At 45.7% G+C, this 24178-nt stretch overlaps 1 protein-coding gene across 1 annotated transcript in view; it reads left to right on the top strand.

Annotated features, from left to right (window-relative positions):
- Tram2 (translocation associated membrane protein 2) overlaps positions 1 to 24178 on the top strand; it is a 71991-nt gene that overhangs the window by 21609 nt on the left and 26204 nt on the right. The window contains exon 2 of the mRNA XM_051152956.1: positions 16464 to 16527. Within this exon, the coding sequence (XP_051008913.1) occupies positions 16464 to 16527 (64 nt within the window). The remainder of the gene's footprint in view (positions 1 to 16463; positions 16528 to 24178) is intronic.

Raw genomic sequence — 24178 nt, 5'->3', positions numbered from 1 at the left:
AGAGTCCCGTGCAGAAGGAGGCTGTCACTGTGGAGGCCATCCTTGCAAGCTCGTCCCATAGAAGAGACAGACTTGAGTCCCCCTTGCTTTCTCTGTGGATGTGCACTTTGAATCTGTACTTTGTGTTGTCACGTTGTATCAGGCTTATAAACATGGCAGCCACATGTACACAGCGCCACTGCCGAATGAATCCAAAGCCCTGGCTTTCCTGCTAGCTCCCTCCTTTAAAGAGATACCTTGGTTAAGTTACTTAATCTGTCCCATTTTCTTCTTAGTGAAAGGGGCTAAAAATGCCTGTACTCCCTCTTTGAGATGTTCACAGGGGTAAATAAACTCAGGGTGTATGTGTAGTGTTTTTACCAGCTGGATACATAGTGAGGGCTCAGTCCATCGACTTTCACTGGGTGTAAAAACTAATTCCACAAATATTGCCCCCTGTGTCTAAGCTGTCGTTTTTCTGCATCTCTTATTTTCTTCTTTTGAGACAGGGTCTTTTACTGAGCCCTGGTTGGCATGGTACTTTGTAGCCCAGTTTGGTCTCAAATTCACAGCATTCTTTCAGATTAAGCTTTATGGCCGCTGAGATTTTATGGCTATACTGCTGTGCCCGGTTCTCATTTGCATAGATATTCCATGCAGCCTGTTCTTTCTGGTGTGTCCACTCCTTCCAGACACACTTTTTACCCCCAGCATTGCTGGACAGGTTACTGAGGCTGTGTGAATGTGTGGCCTGAGTAGCTCTGCTTGAGGGTTCTCTTTGCTGGGCTATGAACCCCTTTTTATGCTGGGTCCCTGGACCTGAGCCCCTGCCCCCCCCCCCCCCCATCTATGGATGCCTCTTACAAGTGTGCTATGCCTCAGTTATCCCTTCCCAAGGGTCATGTGGCTTTGTCCTGCTATCTTTAGCCCTGGGAAGAAAACTGAGGTTAAGTCATAGGGGATCAGCTGCTTGGAACATCTTATATTGAAGCACGACCTGATCACTATAACTTGGATTTTACAAGATTATTACTGTTGAAAGACTGTATTTGCTTTTTAGTTATGACTTCTCTAACCTGTTTTCCTCAAGTTTTTGTTTTGTTCTGTCTTGGTTTTTTTGAGGCAGGGTTTCTCACTATAGCCTTGGCTGTCCTGGACTCGCTTTGTAGACCAGGCAGGCCTCGCACTCACAGTGATCCTCTTGCCTGCCTCTGCCTCCCAAGTGCTGGGATTAAAGGCATGTGCCACCACCACCCGGCTTCCCTCAAGTTGTATATATGGTTTAATGTCTACATTTTGTTGGCTGGACATTATGGGTCTTCATGCTTTTACTAAAAATGCACAGACTGAATCCAGTTCCTATCCCCACCCCCTTCTCAATAGTGTGTTCAAATACCTAGAGATGTTAACATTCTTAAAAAGATGAGGTTGGTCCCAAAAGATTGATTAGTTAGTAAAGACTTGGTTAGACCAACTGATAATGATGACAGGTTTCCGGATGTAGGGTCATCAAATGAGGCCCAATTTCTAGGCTTATGGATTTTTTGTTTTTGTTTTGTTTTGTTTTTCTTTTAAAAGCAGATTATAGAATGTCACATTGGTAAGAATTTCTTCTTCATCATCCCTTCTTCCTCCTCCTTCTTCTCCTTCTCCTCCTGCTCCTTCTTTTTCTCCTCTTCCTTATATTAAAACGTGGATTTTGTTAAAACATGGATTCCAGTGGCTCTCGGCAGTGCACACCTTTAACCTCTGGAAAGCAGATTCTGTAAGCTGGGACCAGCTTAGTCTACATAGTGGATTCCAGGCTAGCCAGGGCTACACAGTGAGACGCTGTCTAGGTTTAAAAAAAAAAAAAAAAAAAAAAGTACATTTTTCTTCTAGGATGATATCTATGTGGATGATTATCAAAATAGTGTCATGGAAAGTCTAGGGTTGGCCACAGCCCAGAACCTTTGCCTAGCTCTTGAGACTGACTCCCACACTTCCTACACTCTCAACAAACAACAACAAAGTTTCTCTGCATGGTAGAATTTCAGGTAATGTAAACATGCTTCTCTGTGGGTGTATCTGTCCACACACACTCCTGTTTGATGCAGAGGACTGTTAGTGTTGATGACTAATACAGTAGTCAGCTCCTTCTCACCATGACAGAATACCTGGCCCAATGAAGGAGGAAACGCTTACTTGGGTTCACAGTTTTAGGAGTTTTGGTGCATAGTCCTTGGCTCTGTTGGTTCTGAGCCCTTTGTGAGGCAGAACATTGTGGCAGCAGGAGCTTGTGGCAGAGGCTACATGGTGAACAGGACATGTCTTGGTGACCTTATCTAGTTTAACACTCTCACCTCTTAAGTTTCCAGAACTTGAAAACTCAGTAGTGCTGCCACTCTGGTGGTCAATACGTGCGCCACGGGAGACATTTCCTATTTCAACCACAGCGGTCAGAAAAAGGTCCAGTTAGGTTACTTGGTGATGGATGTGTGAGGGAGCAGAGTTTGGACTCTTGGCCGAGCTCTTTACTTGGAGAAGGGGAGAAGTCCATGGGACAGGGTGGGTGAGCTCTCACATAGGGAGGTGGGAGAGACAAAGGACTGCAGAGCAGCTGGGAAGAACACACTTTGTGAGGAAAGCTTTGATTTCCTCAAGTTCCCAAGAGTGGCTCAGGTGAAAATTGGGCATTCAGAACCATTTAGTGAATCCTTTTTGTTCACAAGACCATCAAGAAAAAAACCTCAAGATTGTTGAGGAGTAGAAAAGAAACTTCTGTCTTGTTACTGTTGAGACAGTATTTGGCCTTCTGTCTCCACCTCTACAGGGCTGAAACTGGGTTACAAGCCTACACCGCCACAGCTGGTTTTCTGTGGTGCTGGGCTAGTGCCATGAAAACACTGTACCACCTGGGGTACATCCCCAAGCAGAAGGGAAACTTCTGAGTTCCAGATATTAAGCGTATAACTCGGGGGAAGGAAGTGGCCTGTGGTAAATTCTAAGCTTTAAAAATAGGAATTGTGAGCTGGCAAGATGGCCCCAGCTCATTTGGTAAAAGGTGCTGGTCACCAAACCTGGTGACATGAATTTGATCCTGGGGGCCCACATGGTACAAGAAAAGAGCTGATCTTACAAGTCCTCTGATCTTCACACTTGCACACATAACAATAAGTTGTATGTATGTATGTATGTATGACACGCCCAGCAGTGGTTGAATAGTTAGAAGTGAGTTACCCAGTTCACTCATGGGTGAAAAATGTTTCCTTTGGTCCCTCTAGCTGGGAGGAACGGGGAGCCCTGGATGGGGGCTGCCTGGCCACTCAGTTGTGGAGCCCTATGTATGGGACAAGGACGAGAAGGAAGACCAAAATCACAGGTGACAAAATGATGATTCTAACAAGAGAAATGAAGCCAGGCATGGTAGCTTACCATGTAATTCTGTCAACACAAGAGACTGAGGCAGGGGGATTGCTGTGAGTTTAAGGCCAGGGTGGACTGTGTTGTGAGTTCCAGACTAGCTTGGGATACAGAGCGAGAAACCCATTGAAAAAGAAAAAGGGGCGAGGGGTAGACTTTAATTTTTATTTGTTGAACGCCCACGATGCTATACCCACTCTGGATTTGACCCTTATAATTCTGCTAACCCTCTCAGCTGTTGCTGTGAGGGTAGTCTTTCTTCACCAAGCAAGCTGAGCAGCTCTTGATTTAGATTTGGTGCAGACAGAGCTGGGGGCTTGGGTAAAATCCTGGCTTGAAGCCACTGCACTCTGTCATCTCTCCAGGCCTCGTGTACTTAAAGTGTGAGGTGCCCATGGGGGCTGAGGTCAGGACAGGAAGAAGGTTTCTAGTGGTGAGGCTAAGGCTAGCCCTCACAGGAAAGCCAAGGCAGGAGGACAAATGCAAAGCAGACCAGAGAGCTGGTGTTGCAGGCAAGAAAACACATTCAGAGAATCATTGGAAAACAGTTAGCCGGCTTAAGCTGGAAAAAAAAAAAAAAAAAGTTTCTCCAAGCTGGATGGGCTGGGCTACACATTTTCTTTATTGCAGGACTTGTCGAAGCATTTAACATAGCCGATCTTGTGTCTATACCAAGGATATTCACTGACTCTGGGAAGCATTTCATGGGACACATTTCATGGGAAATAGCATTTATATACCCAGGGCAGTGGTACTGAGTGTGTAGGGAGATGTTACAATCAAGGATAGACACAGAAGGAAGGTACGGTGAGCCCTGAGCAGATAGTCTAGTGCCCTCATGCAGTCCCCTGCTGTGAGTGTGACTGTCACAGCCTTGAGCGGAGAAATGAAGGGAGAAAACAGTGAGAGAGGGAGCTCTGGAAATGGCTCAGTGGTTAAGAGCTTGTACTGCTCTTGGAGAGGCCCAGAGTACCCTTCTCAGCACCTGTGTTGGGTGGCTCACAATTGACTGTAACTGTACCCACAGGGGGATCCAAAGCCTTTGGCCTCAGTGGGCACTGACCCTCCTGTGGACCCACATACACAAACACATACCCATAACTGAAAATAAAAATCAAATATTAAAAAAAAAAAAAAAAAAAAAAAGCCAAAACAGTGAAAGCAAAAACCATTGGGGCTCGAGGGAAGGGCGGAACCTGGACAAGCTCCTGGGATACTGCCTCCTGGGTGCCAGCACCTTCGGGTCTTGTGGGAATAGTGGGGACATTGCTTAGGAAGGATCTGAGTTAGAGAAGCTTAGTTGGGATGTCATTAGAATAGAGATGGCCAGTGGAACAAGAAGAGCAGGGGCTTGGACCCTCATCCTGGCGGGGCATGTATGTCCCAGAGGCCCCTGGAAAAATCTACTGAAGCAAAAGGATGCTGGAGAGTGTCCTTAAGAGACAAGGATGTGTGGTGTCGAGAGGGGAGTGGCCAGAGGCTGCAGAGAGCAGGTGCTCTTGCTGCCTGCTTCCTCTTCTGGCTAATGGAGATTGTATATATATATATATATATATATATATATATATATATATATATATATATCCTTTTGAAGTTGAGGTGGTTTCAGGCGGCCTTCCTGGCAGATGTGTTCACACAGTGCGCACCAGGATGTACAGTTTCATTATTTCTTTTCTATCTGTGCACCTGCAGGACAATTGAGGTGTGAGGGGAGGGGCACTGAGGGAGTGTGGCTGGTTGATCTTGCCCACTGACCTATCCTTTCTAGATATTTGCCCTCTGGGCCTTGCCAAGAGAGCGGGAGCCTCCAAGGCTGGAAGCCGGTGTGGCTGCCTGGGACTGCTGCTGCTGGCTCTCAGTGCTCTCCCCTCTCACCCAGCCTCAGTTGGAGCTGCTGGTGGCCGAGGGCCCTGCTTGTCAGCACGTGGCTTGGGTTTCTGTGTTACAGGTCCCAAATTGGGATTGGTGGGGATCAAGTGTCCGTGTTGTGTGATCACGCTGAGCCTTCCCATGCGGGCCAGCTGCAAACTCTTCAAAGGGCTTGTGTGTATTTCATCTGGGAGATGGTACAGGAGACGGAGACGAGGACAAAGATGCCTGTTTTCCAAAAGTAAAGAATAGAAGAGGGCAACAGCCTTGGCCTCTGGGTTTCGGGCAGGGGTGCTTGGGCACTTTGAAACCCCTTCCTCTACATAGTTTCCACTTCTCTAGCGCCTTTGGCCAGTCTCTGCCTAACCCCACAGACCCCGCCTGTGTAAATACAGCCTCTGTCTCCCCCGCCCCCCCTTCTTCATTATGCATTCCTTTAATCTGACCCATCTTCAGGTCGCCAGCTGGCAGAGACTGCAGATTCCAAACCCCAGCTGGTGCCAGAGTGTTTACACGGGCGGGAAGCTTGGCAGACAACCTGCCCCCAAGCTACTCAGCTGGAGGAAAAGGTAGAAAGACAACCCCAGCGGGTGTGGTGGCTCACGCCTGTACTCCCAGCAAGGCCAAGGCAGAAGAGCTACTGAGAGTGCAGGCCAGCCTGAGTTACATAGTGGGAGATCCAGGTCTGCCTGAGCTACACTGCGAGACCCCCCTCTCTCTCCTTCTACCACCACCCCCTCCAAGAACAAAAAAGGGAAAGCCAGCCTTGTGATAAGTGGGCTCTTGTTTATAGTTTTTCTTTTTCTCTCAGCCCTTTGTGAAAGGTAAATGGTGGGGACTCTGAGTACCCCTCACACTCCCCCCCACCCTTATATAGAGTCTGAGCCCATGATGGTCCTTGCCTCCCAGCTGGCTGTGGCAGATTACAAGACATTATTCAGCCATATATAGCCAGTTCCCAGTCATGATGGGTGTGGCCTTTTCTAAAATAGTAATAAAAGCTATGTGGCTGAGTGTTAAGCTGGAGCTGGGACTTGCTTCTGCATCCTCCACCTCCTTTTGTCCCCAGCAAGGCCCCTGAGGCACCTAGGGGATGCCAGCCCTGGTGATGATTCACCATGAACAACAGTCTGTGAGAGGCCAGATCCAGGGTGTTCTGTACTGGGACATCGTGACAGGCGCTGGTTATCAGCACTCAGCATTTGGGTGGCTATTTCACTCCCATTGTACGGGCATGTATGTCAGGAAGACAGTTGTCCCGTGTTAGTGTTGTCTCGCCTGTGGTGCTATTGACTGGGTAGGTTACTTTCATGTGGCGGTATATTGTGTTTTGCTTGAGAAACATGACTATATCAGTAGGGTCCTGTCAGGAAACCAGGGGGATCCGAGGAATGGTTATTGAAAGCACTGCTAGCTAAGGCATTGGCTGAGGCTGAAAACAGATGAGGAGTGACAAAGTTTTCAAGAGTGGGGACATCCTGTAAAAACATGGGGCGGTGGCAGATAGCTGCTGCAGGGCTAAGGTGGAAAGGAGCTGGATGAAGAAGACTATAGCACTATAAGAGTTGCCTGTCCAGGAAGGAGCCAAGAAACGGATACTGCGAGGGTTTGAAAAGGGGATGGCTTCTAAAGGCTCATAGAGTTGCATGCTTAGTCTTGAGGGAGTGGCACTGTTTGAGAAGGATTAGAGGGTATGGCCTTGTTGGAAGAAGTGTGTTGCTGATGTGAGTGGGCTTTGAGCTTTCAAAAGCACATGCAATTCTAGGCTCACACTCTCTGCCTGTGGGTCAGAATTTGAAGTCTCAGCTACTTCTCCTCCACTATGTCTGTGCGCTGCCATGCTCCCCATCATGATGGCCATGCACTCACCCTCTTAAACTGTGAGTTAAACGCTTGCCTCTGTAAGAGTTTCCCTGGCCACAGTGTCTCTTCACAGCCATAGGGCAGTGCCTGAGATAGACACCCTGCTCGCGGCCTTTAATCTGCTGCACATCCAACCTTATCTAGTCAAAGCCCAGCTCTGGCTTCAGGTTGGAGAGCACTTAGATTCTACCTTGTTTCCTCTGGGACTCTTCACCTCATCTGCAAGGGAGGCCACTGAGACGAGGTCTGTGAAACGCCATACTCTCCGGCAGCAGGCTCTGTGGAGAGGCATTTTTTTCTGATTGTAACACTCCAAATAATACCACACATCTGTGCAAAGATACTTACGGCCTTGATTTCTCGCAGACAGAATCACTCTTGCTTCTTAAAGTGGTAGCACGTCAGATGCCCCCACTTCCATCCTCTGTAGCAAGTTCAGATAACACTCAAGTGCCACTTAAATTCCTTTCCTTTCCTTGTCTCTGTGTTGTGCACACGTAGCCTTGGAACCAATAAGAGCTTTTAGTGTAGCCTGCCTGGGGCTCTGATCACTGAGACAATGACCAGTAGCTTTCAAGAAATGTAAGTATGTATGTATGTATTGAGACAAGGTCTCACTGTGCAACCCTGTCTGCTGTAGAACTCACTCTGTAGACCACCCAGGCCTCCAACTAACAGAGCTCTGTCTCTCTCTGCTTCCCTAACGCTGGGTTAAAGCGTGCGTCACCACGCATGGCCAAGGAAACTACTTTTTTGATGGGCCTCACAGGGAAGCTTGGACTGACTTACCCATTAGACAACCAGTTCAACTGGTGAAGTATATAGGAGGCATTTGGAACTTTGTCACAAGGTGGCCTCCTTTACCTTGAGGGAAGCTGTCACACCCCCTTTGAAATATCCTGGACAGCAAGGCTTTGGAATGTGAGAGGTGCTGGGACAGACGGTGTCTTAACATGAACGAGGAGACAAACTGGTTCCACTTTGGGGCCTGGAAGCCAGCTGACTAGCTTTCTGCTGTTTTTCCTTCCCTATTCTGTTTCCTTTCTTTTCCCCTCCTCGTGTGTGTGTGTGTGTGTGTGTGTGTGTGTGTGTGTGTGTGTGTGTGTGTGATCATCCTTAAGCTTTGCCTCTGAGGTACCCTCGTGACGATAGTCCTGGGTGGGTCTTTGCAGACTCAGGGTTTATGCCTGGCAGGATATTCTGAAGCTTCTTCCATTGGTGCTGCGTTTGCTGTGGGAGGTAACGGTGAGTCAGAACAAGGCTCGACAGGGCAGAGCTCCTGTTCGGACTACTGTCTTCTAACTCCATGCGCCTGTTGCTTATTCTCTCACCAGCTCTTACCCTTCCAAAGAGGAGCGCAGTGCTTAGCTTTTGAAAACCTCTCGTATTCAAACCCAGTAGGATTAGACCACTCTCTTCTGTAGATCCTCACACAAGCATCTAGGACAGAGGTTCTCAACCTGTGGGTCACGACCCCCTTTAGCTTCTGTCTTCCAAAATATTTGCATTACAATTCATAACAGTAGCAAAATTACAATTATGAAGTATGAACAGCAATACTTTTATGGTTGGGGGCCAGCACAACATGAGAGACTGTATTAAAGGATTGCCACATTAGGAAGGTTGAAAATCACTGACTTAGGGACTCCTAGGGCTTCCTGTGAGGATAGCCTTGGCCCTTCTAGAAGGCCAGTTTATTGCCTCTGCCCCACCTCCCACAGGAATGCTTCCCTTAGCTCTGACTATGTGAACTCAAGGCTCATTTTCCTAGCAAGCTCCAATCCATACGCCAAAACACAGGGGTTCAACATGCTGCATGGAGAGCGTTGCAGATGGCCAACGGTTCCCGAAAGTAATCATAGTGTGTCACCAAGGACCCAGGTGTCTTCTAGAAATGTGAAAATAGGCAAATGCAAGCGAATACACCTGGGCCTTGCCTGCTCCTGCTGTTCCAGGTCCGTGGACCCCATGAAGTGAATTGCTCTTTTATTTCCACAAATACCAGGCAACGCCAAACATTCCTCTGGATGTTTTTCCCTGGCATCCAGTCATAACACTTGCCAGCAATCAGTGACTGGTTGGCCCTCTCTGACCCTTCTGAAATTCTAGCCACCCCATTCCCACCCCTCCGTGCTTCATTTTCGTGATACTGAACATTTTAAAAACAACACTCGTATACTGGTGAGGTGGTTTGTTTTTGTTATCAAGTCTGAAAATGTTGCCTAATCTTGATTCTTTACCAAAACAAAACTAAAACAAAACAAAAAAACCAATCACTCACAACCCCCAATTCAACACCCCAAAGTTCCTATCCATGTTTAAATTCACTGTGAAGATAATACTGCATCCTGCTTTGGCTTGTGTTTGCTTATATCCGTCCATACACAGCCAGCCAGCGTTCTAAACCCCGACAAGTGCATATGTGTTCAGAACAATGATAATTCTTTTAAAAAAAAAACCATTTTTATGTGAGCATTTTTGTTTCTATTTAGTTCTTAACTCCCACAAGGAATGTTTTGTAGACATGTTGTAATATCAAAACAAGGAGAAAAGCTTTGGGGGTGGGTTTAGGTAGAAAGCAGAATGAAGTATATGAACGAGTAAAAACTATTTGGCCAGTTGTGGTGGCAGAAGCAGATGGATCTCTGTGAGCTCATGGCCAGCCTAGTCTCCATGGCAAGCTTCCAGCCTGCTAGGGCCTATGTAGTGAGATCCGGTCTCAACGAGAAAAGAAGATAATAGGAAATATAGGAAAGAAAAACATATTCTAAATATCTACATAGGGCTGTTTTTTGGAGAAGGGGTGTGTGTGTGTGTGTGTGTGTGTGCACACGCGCTCGTGTGCGCGCGCATGCGCTGTGCCTGTCTGTGCCTCTAGGGGCCAGAAGAAGGCAGCAGATCCCCTGGAGCTGGAGTTACAGACTGTTGTGAAGTGGGTACTGGGAATCGAACTTGGTCCTCTGAAAGAGCAACAAATGTTCCTAACCCCGAGGCAACTCTTCAGACCCCAGATCCCTATCTCTTAAACTTTTTTCCCTTTTATTTTAGGAATTATATAATTACATTATTTCCCCTCCTGTCATTTCTTCCTTCCAAACCCTTCTTGTTCCCTTGTAAAGTTATGGCCTCTTTTTTATTGATTATTGTTACATACATTTATAAGCATGTATAATAAGCATGTAATACACATAAAAAGCATATGCACTTTTAGGGAAGGATTGTACTTCCTGCAAAAGCTATGAGATTGCATTAAAAAACACAATTCTCTGAAGTTCATATATTGTAGATGTAAATGAAATGGAGAAGGTGTGTGACTACCTCACACTTTATAGCACTTGAAATAGTGAGTGTAGTAAAATAGCAAGTCTCTTTTTTAAAGCCCTTCTTTAAAGATACGAAAAGAGCTAGAGAGATGGCTCAGTAGCTAAGAGCTCTCCTGCTCTTGTAGAGGACCCAGGTTTGGATCTCAGCACCCACATGGTGTCTCATGACCATGTGTAATTCCAATTCCAAGGGTCTCCTGTCTTCTTCTGGCCTCAGCAGGCAGCAGGCATGTACATGGTACATATATGTAGGCAAAACACTTACATAAAATAGAAAAATTAAAAAAGCGTTAAAAGCTCTTCCTAAGGCAGGTATGATGGCCTTATGGTGATGCATAGTCCCATAATGCCAGCATTCCAGAGGCTAAGGCAGGAGGAGGAGGATGACTTCAGGCCCTGAGGCCAGCCTGGGCTAAATAGCAAGCTTCTAAAATTACCAGCCAAACACCTCTCGTTTTGCTCCAGTATAAATTCCTTTTTATCCTCATGTAGTTTAGACTTTGGCCTGATGAATATAATCAGAGTCATCTAATGTTATCATAGCCAGGGCAACAGCAAGGTTTCTCTTCCACCCACACCATCAAGTCTGTTCAGTGTCATTACCTCAGGGCAGGTTCTAGAGAGCCTGTGGGGTCTGTCTATTCGGCTTGGCCCTGTTCTTGTATCAAGGCAGCCTTTCAGACGAGGAACCAGAATCCCCAGATGTTGCTAACAGGCCACACAGAGAGGCGCTGTCAGAACTGTGTCCCCTACGTCTCAAGCGCTCAGCCCTTTCCAGTCATCCAGAACGGAGGTCCGCTGAAAGCCAGTGTGGAAAGCATCTTTGTCCCAGAGTCTATCTTCTGCCGAACTGTAGACCATTGCAGGCCCACACACATTGTGTCCCCTTCTGTGTGTAGGTAATGCTAGACGCACCAGTGTCTCCTCAGGAAGCAGGAAGCTCCGGGTACCCATGCCAGAAAAGAAGGCTAGAAAACTTGTCCGCTTATGGAAAGCCTTAGAACCATACCTGGCACCAAGCAAGCACTTGATAGGACCAGTTGTCACCATCGTTAGTACTGGGAATGGTGTCCACAGAGATGACATGTCTTACCCAAGGCCACCGCGCTGGTCCACAACAGCCTCAGGGCTGGATTCCACATCCAGTGTGCTTCATGGAAGCAGCAATTTCTCTGGCAATCTTAGTATCATTGCAACCAAGAGCTCAGGCCCGTGTGCCTCTAATAGAACATGGCATGTGGAATGATTTTGGCTTTGTTATGGCTGTGTGGGCACACTCAATATCTCTGCCTTTGTGTTCCACATCATGTTCTAGTTAAAACTGTACTGAACCCCCCCCTCTCTCAACTTCTCTCTCTCTCTCTCTCTCTCTCTCTCTCTCTCTCTCTCTCTCTCTCACACACACACACACACACAGAGACAGACAGACAGACCCCCCTCTCTCTCAACTTCTCTCTCTCTCTCTCTCTCTCTCTCTCTCTCTCTCTCTCTCTCTCTCTCTCTCTCTCTCTCTCTTCTCTCTCTCTCTCTCTCACACACACACACACACAGACAGACAGACAGACAGACAGACAGACAGACAGACAGACCCTCCTATGTAATTTAGTGCCTTCCTTCTACATAAGCATATTACCACGCTGTCACTTTTAACCTTTCACCCACCCAGCCTGGCATTTAACATGCTATTAAACTCAATATTGTTTCCCATAAACAGCCTTAGAGGGATGAGAAATAATTGGAGTGACATTTTTAATAGGCCCCTGTTTCTCAGCCTCTGCGCTGTATGAACCCAGCATTGCACAGAGGGGCTTGTTAGTTGTTTGGTCCCTGACCTCAGGTCAGGAGAGAGTAATGGAATGAAGATTTGGAGTGCCAGAGGGCCTTTGAAAGCGCACAGAGTGGTTTTTATGAGGGACAAGTAGGGTTACCCTTTGCAGCTACTGCTGCCCTGCTTACTGTCCCCCTCGGCCCCTCTATTTCCTCTCCCCCCACTGCCTTCCTTTAATGGTGTGGTGAACCAAGGAGCAAATCTTAGACTGGTCAGCTTGAGATGATTCGTAGGCCCTTAGGGGATACACTTCTGTGGACCAGCCTCATCCTCTGTTCCATCTTGGTAGGCTTTTGGCATGTACTCACTTTGGTTTTGGTCTCCTAGTTTTGTTAGCATTCTGTTATGTGTTGTGTTGTGTGCCTCATAATGTTGTTTTTGGAACAAACTTGTAAGATCCCAAGTTGATGGTTGGCGTGTTACTCTTGCTCACTGGATGATAGACGGCTCTTCTGCCTCACTGTGCCTGGAGTTTAACTTCTTTCCTTATGAAACGAGGAAACTGGCATCTGGAGTACAGTAACACAGAAGCAAGTATGGGTACGAATTTGTCTCTGCTGCCCCCACAACCCAGAGGGCAGGTATGGAAAAATACCGGAACCTAGTACATTTGCTTTAACTCTCTCCTCGTGAACTTATGTTCAGAACACGTGTGTTAGACATCCGTCTGTGGCTCCTGACTGCTACAGCTGCTCGTGTTACAGGATGAGTTCATCCAATGGGTATTTATGAGGTGCCTACTGCATGCGCAGCACCGGGATGGACACAGTGCGAGAGAACAGTTGTGCAGAAATGTAACTGTGAGCAGGTGACACGGTGTGGTGCAGATCAGATAGCTCTCCTGTGGCGTGGCTGTGTCCCTGTGATGGGCATTTATTACCCACTCTACTCTGTCCCCTCAGCATTTCAGGCTGTGTGTAGAAGGTCATCAAAGCCAGTAGGTTCTACATTCTTCTGAAATTTAGATTTGGTGATGTCAGCCTCTGCCTTGGTAGGGCTGCTTAAAAAAAGTCATGAGGATCAGTGAGATACCAGGAGGTATAAAATGCTTGTCGAACATGCTTGATGGCCTGAGTTTGATCCCTGAAACCCATAGTATAAAAGCTGAACTTGGTGGCTAATGTCTGGAATTCTAGCACTCTTATGGGGAGATAGAAGGGGAGACAGGAGAATCAGCTGTAAGCGAACATATGCAGTTGCAGCAGAAACAAGAGATGCAAGTCAGAAGTAAGGTGGAAGGTGCGGCCCAACTCCTGAAAAGTTGTCCTTTGACCTCCACATGTGCCCCCCCCACCAAACAAACAAATCTTGTCCTCAATAGAACTGACTTTCAGGTTTGTCTGATATGTGCATCCATCACTGATTGTTGATTTCATCTTTGTGAGCCTGCTTACTTTACTAGAATTTACTTGTACTCTCCACTGTTTAACTTGCTGTCCTGCTGGCTCTCAATTGCTCACAGGTTCAAAACCTTGAATGCCAGCACAGGTGGAACAAGACTGTGCTCTCCTTCCTGTTTCAGCTCTCGTATTGTAAACAAATCATCCTTTTCGTAGTCTATTTAGGGCCATCGTTTTGCATTCTGTGATGTTTGTTGGAGTTTCATTCCTTAAGATGGCCCCAAAGTATTTTGCTGTAGTGCTGTGTATATTCCTAATCTTAAGAAGGAGGGAGCGTGCCTTAGGGAGAAAGCATGCCTTTAATCACTCCACTGGACACGAGCTACAGTAGTACTGTTGACCATGAGCTCAATGTTAATGAACCAACAATATGAATTAAAGACGTATTAAAAAGGTGTCTTTTAGAGGCATGCATAAAGCAAGGTTTTATGTTGATCTCTTGGTGAAATGTGGCTGTGGTTTGTAGCACCCCAACTCTGTACTTCTCTTGTGTGCAGTGTTTCACAGTGTTTGCGAAGTCCCCATAGAACTGCCATGAATGAAAATCGACTGTGTATATATGGCTAGAGCAAACATGTATGTAAGTCACATATTAAATGCCTGCTTCCTGGGCTTTATTTATCTTTCTTGTCTTGTCTGTTTGTTTTAAGTGTAATGGCTCCCAGACTTGGCTACATGTTAAAGCACTCTGGGAGCTGGACAAAATGCTGATGAGCCAGCTCAGCTGTAAGGGTCTGGTTTAGTTGCCTGGGGTGTATGGCCTGCATATAGAAACATTTCAAGTTCTTTCAGGGACTCTGTCACAGGCATGGTTGAACAGTGGTGCTCCACACATAGAATTACAATGCTTCTGACAAATGGACACTGGCCAACAGAAAGAGGCCCTCCAGGGGCTCACACCAGTAAAACCCCACCGCTCTGGGGACAGGATGGCAGAAGCCACTGCAGAAAATGGTGGCCACTTGTGGCACTGACCTGCACATCCTCCAGCCGCAGCCAGGAGAGGGTGGCCTTAGAGTTTTGGTGGCTGGATGAATCAGAAAGAAAAGGCCTATGGCGGCAGAAGGCAGTTCCCGCCAGAGACTGGGGACTTTGAAGGAAGTGAACTGCATTTCATTCTTCACCTGATTCAGTGCTCAGCACCTGAGCACTCACCTTAGTTAGGTTAGCTCTGTGAGAGGACATGCAATGAACACTGAGATGGCGGGATCCCTACCTTCATCTAGACGGCCGTAGCCCGCTGTGTAGAAAAGATAGCACAACGTCCTCTGCTATGGTCTCTGCTGCCTTTGAAGGCGTGACCTCTAGGATAGCGAAGGCCTTTCAGAGTGCACGGGATGGAGATAGATAAGAGAGACACATGCTGACATGGTGTGAGGAGTAGTAGAGGACTATGGGTAGAACCTTGGGCTGGAGCCAAGCATGCTATTTTAAGGAAAGTGCAGGCATCTGGGCTATAAGGTGGTTAGGAGTGCTGATCAAGGTCTTCGGGGCTGAAGGAATCAGTTCCGGGGGTGAGGGAGTGGAGAGGATCGCCTTCTCGTGCCTCACCTCATTCTTCCCCTACACACCTGATAGAGCCTGTGTAAGGCACCAGCACCAATGTACTAAGACTCTGTATGTAGCTGCCTATAAGAAGTAAATGGTTGCTCACTTCAGAGTAACAGCGAAGTCTTTTCTAAAGGAGAGGGTTGAGTCTGTAGGATAGGTTAAGGGCAGTCACCTGTCCCTGGCATGTCTAGAGAAGGCATCATTCACCACACTGATGTGGCCATGGCCTGGTTTATTCCTCCCTCCTCCACCCCCACTCCCTGCATACAACTTGCTGACCTCCATACAACCCCTAACTGAGGAAGTGTCTTTGAAGCCTCTGGGGAAGTGACTTCTCTTCACTTGACCTTGTTTGTGTCTCACAAAGTGCTTCTTGATCCCGGCTGTACGTCTGCTCAGTTCGAAACAATGGCAGTAGAGAGGTCCAGTACTAACCCATCTTACAGCACACAGGCGAGGAACTGCACATCTCCATGATTTCATAGGCAAGGGATTGGGTTCAGGGTGCAAAATGACTTCCCCATGGTTGCATAGCTAGCAGAGTCAGCATTTGAACATAGACAGTCAATTTCTGCATTTCAGCTTTGAACCCTCACATTTTGTCACCACACCCCTGCTTTAAATGCTCTCAGTACTGATTTGACTTTTAGTAACCATATGGGGACCACAGCTGTCTAATGACAGCTTTCACAATAAATATGATGATGATGATGATGATGATGATGATGATGATGATAATAATAATAATAATAATAATGTGGGCTTTGGTTCCCTGTTCAATAGAAAGGTACATGTGAAATTAACTGCTAGAAGCCACTGTTCTAAAGTTTGGGTTTAAAGCCTCAGGGCTGCTGTTCAGTGTGCAGGCAATGGAAATGTCCAGAAAGTCCGCCTTCGGAGCCTTTGAAAGCTGTGACTTTCCACAGAGCTGGGTGCCCAGAACTGAATCAATACATGAGCGAATGAACAAATTGTTCTTCCTGTCGATACAGCTTTCTCCATCCCATCTGCAGTGAACACAAGTGTAGCCATCATTTGGGGCCCAGGATTGCTTTGCTTTTTGGTGCAGGTCCTGGGAGGGGTGGATCAAAACTGGTGTTAACTGTGGGGTAGGTAAAAACCCTGCATCCTGGAGTGGGAGTAGGTGTAATAAAGGGATGGCCCCAGGACAAGGGAGCAGCCTCTGCTTTTTTCCCCTTTTGATGTGGCCAAGAAAGTAAACAGGAACTTTTGTCCTTTGTTTTCCAGGTCACAGCCAAGACTGCCTTCCTATTTATTTTACCTCAGTATAACATTAGTGTGCCTACAGCAGGTAAGAAAAGCATTGTTCTTTATCTCTCCTGGTCCTGTTAACCCTGAAGGACTTGAAAAACTTCTTTTTTGCTCTGTGTCTGTGACCTCTTAGATATTCTTCTTCTGGCTCCTGCTTGCTCCCCCAGTCGGTGGCTGGGCAGTGCCTTCCCTCTGTTCTGTACCATAGGACCAAAAGAAAAGCAGTATGCTACGGTGTGCTTAGTGTGTTTATGGCCACTTCCTCCGAAGTAGGTGGTGTTGATTTCTGTTGTGAATGGAACTTAAGGGCCATGACCGCTGGTCAAGAGCGTGGCCTTCTTCTTAAAGTTTTCCATGAGGAAAAGGGATTAGATGTTGTACTTCCATGGAACGTGGAGACATGGCGGGAAGGAGCTGTGTACTTTGACTAGGCTGAGGTTAGGAGTAAACCATGCCATTACCCTTCATGAAGGCCACTGGCTGTAGTTGTTACATGACAAGCTGGCCTGCATCCGATATTTCCAAGAGCCTGCGGAAAGCAGGTTCAAAGTACCACGTGGTCTTCACAAGCAGCATGCAGTCCAGTTACCGGTCTCCAACTTGAGGAAGAGGAGGAAGAGGAGGAGGAGGAGGAGGAGGAGGAAGAGGAGGAGGAGGAGGAAGAGGAGGACCACACAGGAAAAGAGCAGGGAGAGAGTGGGCTGATTCTAAAATGATAGCTGTTGCTTGCTTCCAACCTGCCCAGAGGATGTTGTAAACCCAGAGTGGCTGTATAGTTGCCTTTATAATCACTGTGATCAAATACCTAACAGAACCAACCTCAAGGATGAAAGGTTCATTTGGGCTCACCATTTCAGAGGATTTTTTATTGTGGCCACTTAATTCTGTGTACATAAGCTGTAATGACGGCAGAAGCATGTGCCAGATAAAGGGTGAATACCGGAAGGAGACCCAGGCCACGTACCTGCAAGGGTGCACACCCAGGAATCGACTTGTTCTAAGTAAGCCCCTGCTCTTTTGACCATTTTGACTGTATCATTTAAATAGGTTAGTGTCCTCGTGATCTGACACCATGAGAGACACACCAGAGCCGTGATGCTAATTTCCAGGCATTTCTCAATCTATTTAAATAGATAATCAAGTCATCATAGTCACTGAAGTGGTTATCTTGAGATAAATTTTATCCCAAGAGAGTCAGGAAACGTTTCTTCTTATGTAGAAACACCTCATTATTTAAATGTTGGCGTCTATTTTTGTGAATGGCATGCCGGGAAGTCAACAGAAAGAAGTCAGTCCATTTGCCAGTTCAGCTTTGGGGCCGTGTTTCTGTTTTCTGGCGACTCAGCCTAACAATCAGCCATTGCTGTGTCCCTTTGATGAAGGAAGGAGCGAGTTATGCTTGCCGGATCTAGTTCTCTCATCATCATTTGGTAGTAGAGAGGTGAATGGTCTTGACTTTTTCATGAGGATCTTTTCTCTGGCTCCACCACATATACCTCAAGAATATTGGCGGGGGTGAGGGTGATGAGTGTATGACTCTGTGGCCCATGGAGGAGTAACCATAAATTTTGCCTGAGCGCATGTCTTCAGCCAATATAGCCAGACACTGAGGGAATCCTTGCTCCTGGGCATGCAATACAGTTCCTTTTTTTGTTTTTGTTTTTGTTTGAGAATCAACCTGAGAGACTGTGACAAGAGAGGAAGGAACAGGAGGAGCACACAGCTTTGCTGTGGGAAGAGAGACTTGAGAGTGTCTCTCAGCCTAGGGAACCAGGAAATGCTGTGGCCAAACACACATGCATTCCAGTACATGCTCTAAGACCCATGGGCACAGTGAATTTTGTTGCTCAGTGCCACGTGGTCCAAGATTGAAGTCAGGCTTATTTCACTTTTGTCACCATCAGATCTGACATATTCATAGAACCTGTTCTTACGTAGAACCTGTGCTACCATTTAAATCATTTAGTTTTTAAAATGTGATAAAACAGCTGGGTATAGTACTGTCTCCCTGGTAGCTGGACATGTTGCTCTGTATCTAGCCCCAGATTTATGACTGATTCCACTTTTAACTGTGTAGTGTTGTTGTATTAGCTACATTCACATTGTGTTGCTTTCCATAGCAAGAACTCTTTTCATCTTGCATAACTAAACTTTTAATCATTATACAATAACTTTTCTTAGTAACCACCATTCTCTTTTCTCTATGAATTTGTTGTAATAGCTACCTCATAAACTATTGTCTGTGTTTAGAGTTTTGTGACCAGGTCTCACACAGTATTAAGCTAGGCTAGCCTTGAACTCAAGGCAGTCCTCTGCCTCAGCTTTCCAAGTGCTAAGAATACAGGTGGGTCACCACACTCAGTTTTATAATCATATTAGTTAACCTTTGGGTACTGGTTTAAAATGTAAATACATGGGTTTAAAATGTAAATACAAGCATTACATAATTCTTGGAGAATATGTATACAGTACAAACAAGAAGATAACGATCACATATGACCTCACCACTCAGCAAAAACATTAGCTAAAATATTTTTAGATGCTGATTCATAGCTTGTTGCTTTGGTATTACAATGTGATGGATGCCTGTCATGTGATAATAATTGTTCAAGTCTAGTAACATTTTGAAAATCTTAAAAGTAAGTAGGTAACCCACCATTCCCTCCTCTCTGCTCTCTTCCTTCTTGGAAGAGGCGTTTAATGCAGATGTCTTGGTTGGGAACATTTTATTTTTCTTCTTCCTTCTCTCCTGAAAGTCATACACAACTTTAGGCATTCCATTAACCCTATTGAATTATAAGGCAATATCTCTTCTCAGGGTGACAAAATGTGAAGTGAAAGGAAAATGGCTTCATGATGATCTCATGCAACTGGCACCCACACTTGGACTCATTGCCTCTGTTCTTTTTTCCTCTCTCTTAATTAAAAAAAAAAAATAACTATTTTATGTGTATGGGTATTTTGCCTGCATGTGTATGTACCATGTACATGCAGTGTCCTCAGAAGCAAAACAGCATTGGATTCCCTGGAATAGGAGTTATAGACAGTTGTGAGCTGCCATGTGGAGGCTGAGAATCCAATCTGGGTTCTCTGGAAGATCACCTATGTTTTTTAATCCCTGAGCCATCTCTCCAGCCCTAGTTATTATTATTTTAAAATTAGCCTATAATGATTTTCATTGGCATTATTATACATTCGTGTCATTGTGCTTTGTTATTTATCCCACTCTCCTTTTCTTGGTCCCCTTCCTTCTCGCCACAGGCTCCCTTTGCTTTCCTGGAACAAGTATTACATTACTTTCTTCCTTCTTTCTACTTTCATAACCTCCACACATGCATATGTGCAAACATCACACACACACACACACACACACACACACACACACACACACACACACACACAGCCCTATATAAAATTTAATGGATTCCTCAAAGGAGACAAAGCACACAGCATTTATCTTTTCGAAACTGGCTTGTTTTATGTAACATCCTCTCCAGCTCTGTCTGGTTTATTGTCAGTATCATGATTTCATTTGTTTTGATGGCTAAATAACATTCTGAATTTACATTGTCCACTCCTGGTGATGGACATCTGGGCTGGTTCCATTTCTTAGCTATTGAGAGTTGTACAGCAGTTTCACATGGATACGCCAGTCAGTGTCTGTGTGGGATACTGACACAGAGGCCCTTGAATGAACCCTTTTACTGTGGCTGCATGGGTTTATGCTCTCAGCAAAACATTCCCTACATCCTTGCCAGAACCGGGTGGTGGTGGTTTTCTTGATGATAGCCATTCTGTCTGGAGTGACAGTGGGTCTCAAAAACAGTTTTAACTTGAATTTCCTTGATGGGTGCTGAACATGTTTTCAAATATTTTTTTTTTCTTTCGTGATTCTTCCTTTGAGAACTGTCTGTTTCGTTCACGAGCCTGTTTCTGATTGGGTAGGATTGGGTTAGATGTTTAGTTTTTGCAGCTCTTCGTTCATCCTAGCTATTAATCCTTTGTCTGATGCGTTGTTGGGAAAAACTTCTTTCACTGTGTAGCCCTGCCTCATCTGGACCGCACTAGACTCAGTAAGCCTTGATCTTGTGGGCATCCTCCTGCCTCCGCCTCTCTGGTGTTGAGTTACTACAGGTAGGCACCAATGCAGCTGGCTTTTTAAACTGTTCCTGTCAGGTGTTGCCATAGCAATACAAAAGTAATAAAACTTTAGGAACTTCATCTTCGCTTTATAAAGAACCTGAAACCGGTCCATGTCGCAGGCACTCTGACGGACCTGCAGCCAGGTTGTACAAACGCCGACATTTCGGAACATGCCTGTTCCTAAAGCATCCTTTTAACTCATTCTCGGGGAAATTTAGAGAGCAAGCAGTGCTTAACCATCCACCCCACAGTCGGGATGAGGAGCAAGTAGACTGTTCCAGGCTAAGCCCTGTCAGAGCCGCTGGCCATAAAGAACTTCCCGTTGAATCTTGGGAATGTGCCACTATCATGTGATCATTAGTTTAATTAGTTAATTGTTCACTCTAGACAAATGTTTCTGTGTCTCTTGTTAGGCGGCCGTGGTGTAAAACGATTTAAAGGAGGATGTGTAATAGTGAGTGGATAATTATAATTGCAACAGGGTGATGAAGGAAATGCACAGAGCCATGAGGTGAAGGAAAAACAAAACCCTGGGTCGTATCCTCCCAAAAAGCCGACTTTATAGTGGGATTGGAGTGCGAGCAGCTGTGCACATAAAAGACGGGACGATCCTAACTGAGGGATGAGCCCGTGTAGGTACAGAAACTCTCACATGCGGTACAATGAGTGTAGCCAGCAAGCCCAGAGCAGTGGGCTCCATGTCTTTGGGGATGTAACTATTGAATTCTGCTCCTGGAAAGCTCCTCTGTGTGTGTGTGCCCGGGGTGAAGGTGCATTAGAGTGCCTGTGAGATGGAGTAGGTATCAGTTACTCTAGAAGGGGAAGGTAAGCTATCCGTCAGTTGCCTATCTGTCATGGAAATCTTACCATCTGGGGCTGCGTGAAATATGACAGGCAACAACTGAGGGACACGTGAAATTGGACTAACCTGCTTGATTTTGTTTTGAGCTCCTGTGGTGACCAACCCAGTATGGTAATTAATGCCGGCTTGCCTGGCCTTCGGGAAAGCAAACTTCTCATGGGACAAAAACATTTTACAATAACAGGTTTGTTAGGGTTATGATTTCTAAATCCCCCCTCCCAAATCTCCTTAGGGCTGGAAGTGCTTAGAAATCTATCATCTGGTTTTTCTCTTTTCTTTCTTTCTTTCTTTTTTTTTTTTTTTTTCCTGTGTCACTAGAGTAAACGCTGCCTTCTAAAATGTCTTCTTTGTAATGTGTATCTTGCTCTAGTCAGTGTTTAAAATTGTATTTTGACGGAGCAGTTGTCTGGAGCTCATGGTACCCTCTCCCTTCTAACTAACTCTTTCCTCCACCTCTCAAGTGCTGGCCTAGTAGATGTGAGCTACGGCACTCAGCTCTCACCTGTAAGTCCCCGGCTCTTCCTGGATGGGGTTTTCAGCTTTTAAGGAACTCTCAGTGTATCCATGGTGTTGAAGAGGCTCTTTTCCTGACTGGTCTCCTTTGCTGTGCTGCTTTTCTCTACTCACTGTCTCCAGCTTCAAGACTCCTACACTTCTCATCCCGAGTAAACCTAGTAGCCCAATCATCAATCCTTTCTTCTCTCTCAATTTGGGGTCTTGACATCTGAGATCCACAGGACTCAGGACCTCTCTGCCTCCAAAGACATGAAGGGAGATCTGTTCCCATCCTCTTTCCACATCAACCTCACATGCCAGTCCCTCTGTGTGCATGCCAGTCTTTGTCGAATTTCTCTAGTCCACTATGGCACCATCTTAACGAAGAACATCAGTAAAGAGCCTGTTTTCAAACAAAGCCACACCCCAGGGTGCTCAGATATAGGCGGTATATCAAAGCATAAACTCTAGGAGACACAAATTAGCCCCGACCACATCCCAGCCCTAAGCTACACTAGCTACAAATTGATGGTTTTGTTCCACCATGGTGAACAAATGAGGCTGCGGCGGAGGTGACCACAACAGTGACTGGGACAGGTTGTGGTGGCTGTCATGCTGACACCCTGAAGGCTGACCTTAAGGTTGACAGTAATAAAACAGGAAGTCACCCTGCCCCCACCTATAAGCCAAATCCCAGTTCTCCTTACTACTGCTTGGCATCCTGTCTGGGTGCCAGACTTTGCAAACAAAAAAGCCAGGACTACTTGAATTTCACACAAACACATTAAAAAAAAATACACACACACACACACACACACACACACACACACACACACACACACACACATCAAGTAATGCATGGGACACAAATATAGAAAATATAATTATGATTATAGAAAATTTATCATTAGTGGTTTTGCTTTGTGGGAAATGAGATCTTGATTGGCAGGCTTGGCTGGCCTGGCATTTGATCACCCTGTAGTCCAGTCTGGCTCAAACTCATAAGAATCCTCTTGTTTCATTTTTTCAGGTGTTGAGATTACAGACACATGCCATCACACCCAACAAAAACCAACAATTGTTTATATGACATTCAAACTTAACTCTATGGCCTCATTTTTGTTTTGTTTCATTAGACACTTTGGGTCTGACTTTCTACTTAAAATTCCACAAAGTATCTGGTATTGTAGTCAGAAACATATAGACTATAATAGGTCTTATCTATAAAGGAAAAATATTTATTTCTTTCTATAGGGGACTCCTGACTTGCTGGTCTCCCTTCTGATATAGAATAGATGAGCCTCTGTAGGTCCCAGCAGTTTTGTTTTGTTTTTTAGACAGGGTTTCCTGTGTAGCCTTGTCTGTCCTGGAACTCTCTTTGTAGACCAGGCTGGCCTCAACTCACAGAGATCTGCCTGCCTCTGCCTCCTGAGTGCTGGGGTTACAGGTGTGCACCACCACACTTGGTTAGTCCCAGCATTTTTTACATGGATATTTGGGTTATGCCTTTGATCTACTAAATGTTCTTGGCAAACAATTTAATATCTGGGACACACCCATCCTTTGCAAAATGGGGGCTGATGCTCAGTGCCTCAACTGGAGGTCCCCTTAAGTATTTGCAACATAGATTTTCATTAAGACCTTTAACATGACCTAAGAACTCGTTTGAAATATAGACTTTTAGCTGGGTGATGGTAGTGCATGCCTCTAATCCCAGCAGAGGTAGGCAATGGTGTAGTGCAGCCAGCCTGGTCTACAGAGCGAATTCCAAGACAGCCAGGGCTACTCAGAGAAACCCTGTCTTGGAAAAAAACGAACGAACGAATGAACAAAAGAAAGAAAGAAAGAGAAAGAAAGAAAGAGAGAAATGTAGACTTTTAGGCCTCCTTTAGAGCAACACTAACCTTTATCAAGATCCCCAGTGAAAATTGAGGAAGGTAACTGAAGTTGGATAAGCCAGGTATAAATTATTCAGGTGAAGTGCTGCAGGTGGTCCTCCAAATGCTCTTCTGCTCTCCAAGGTAAGATGAGGAGAGTCACTTAATCTAGTGACTCATTTGTCTCTTTTTTTTCTTCATCCAATTTTGTTTTTTTCATATGTCTTAGTTAACTTTTCTATTACTGCGGAGATACACCATGACCAAAGGAACTAGTATAAATAAGCTCATTGGGGGCGTGCTTACAGCTTCAG

This window comes from Acomys russatus, chromosome 11 (genome assembly GCF_903995435.1).
Source record: "Acomys russatus chromosome 11, mAcoRus1.1, whole genome shotgun sequence".
NCBI lineage: Eukaryota > Metazoa > Chordata > Mammalia > Rodentia > Muridae > Acomys > Acomys russatus.
Note: the sequence above shows the minus strand (reverse complement) of the source record. Positions and strands in the feature narration are given on the sequence as shown.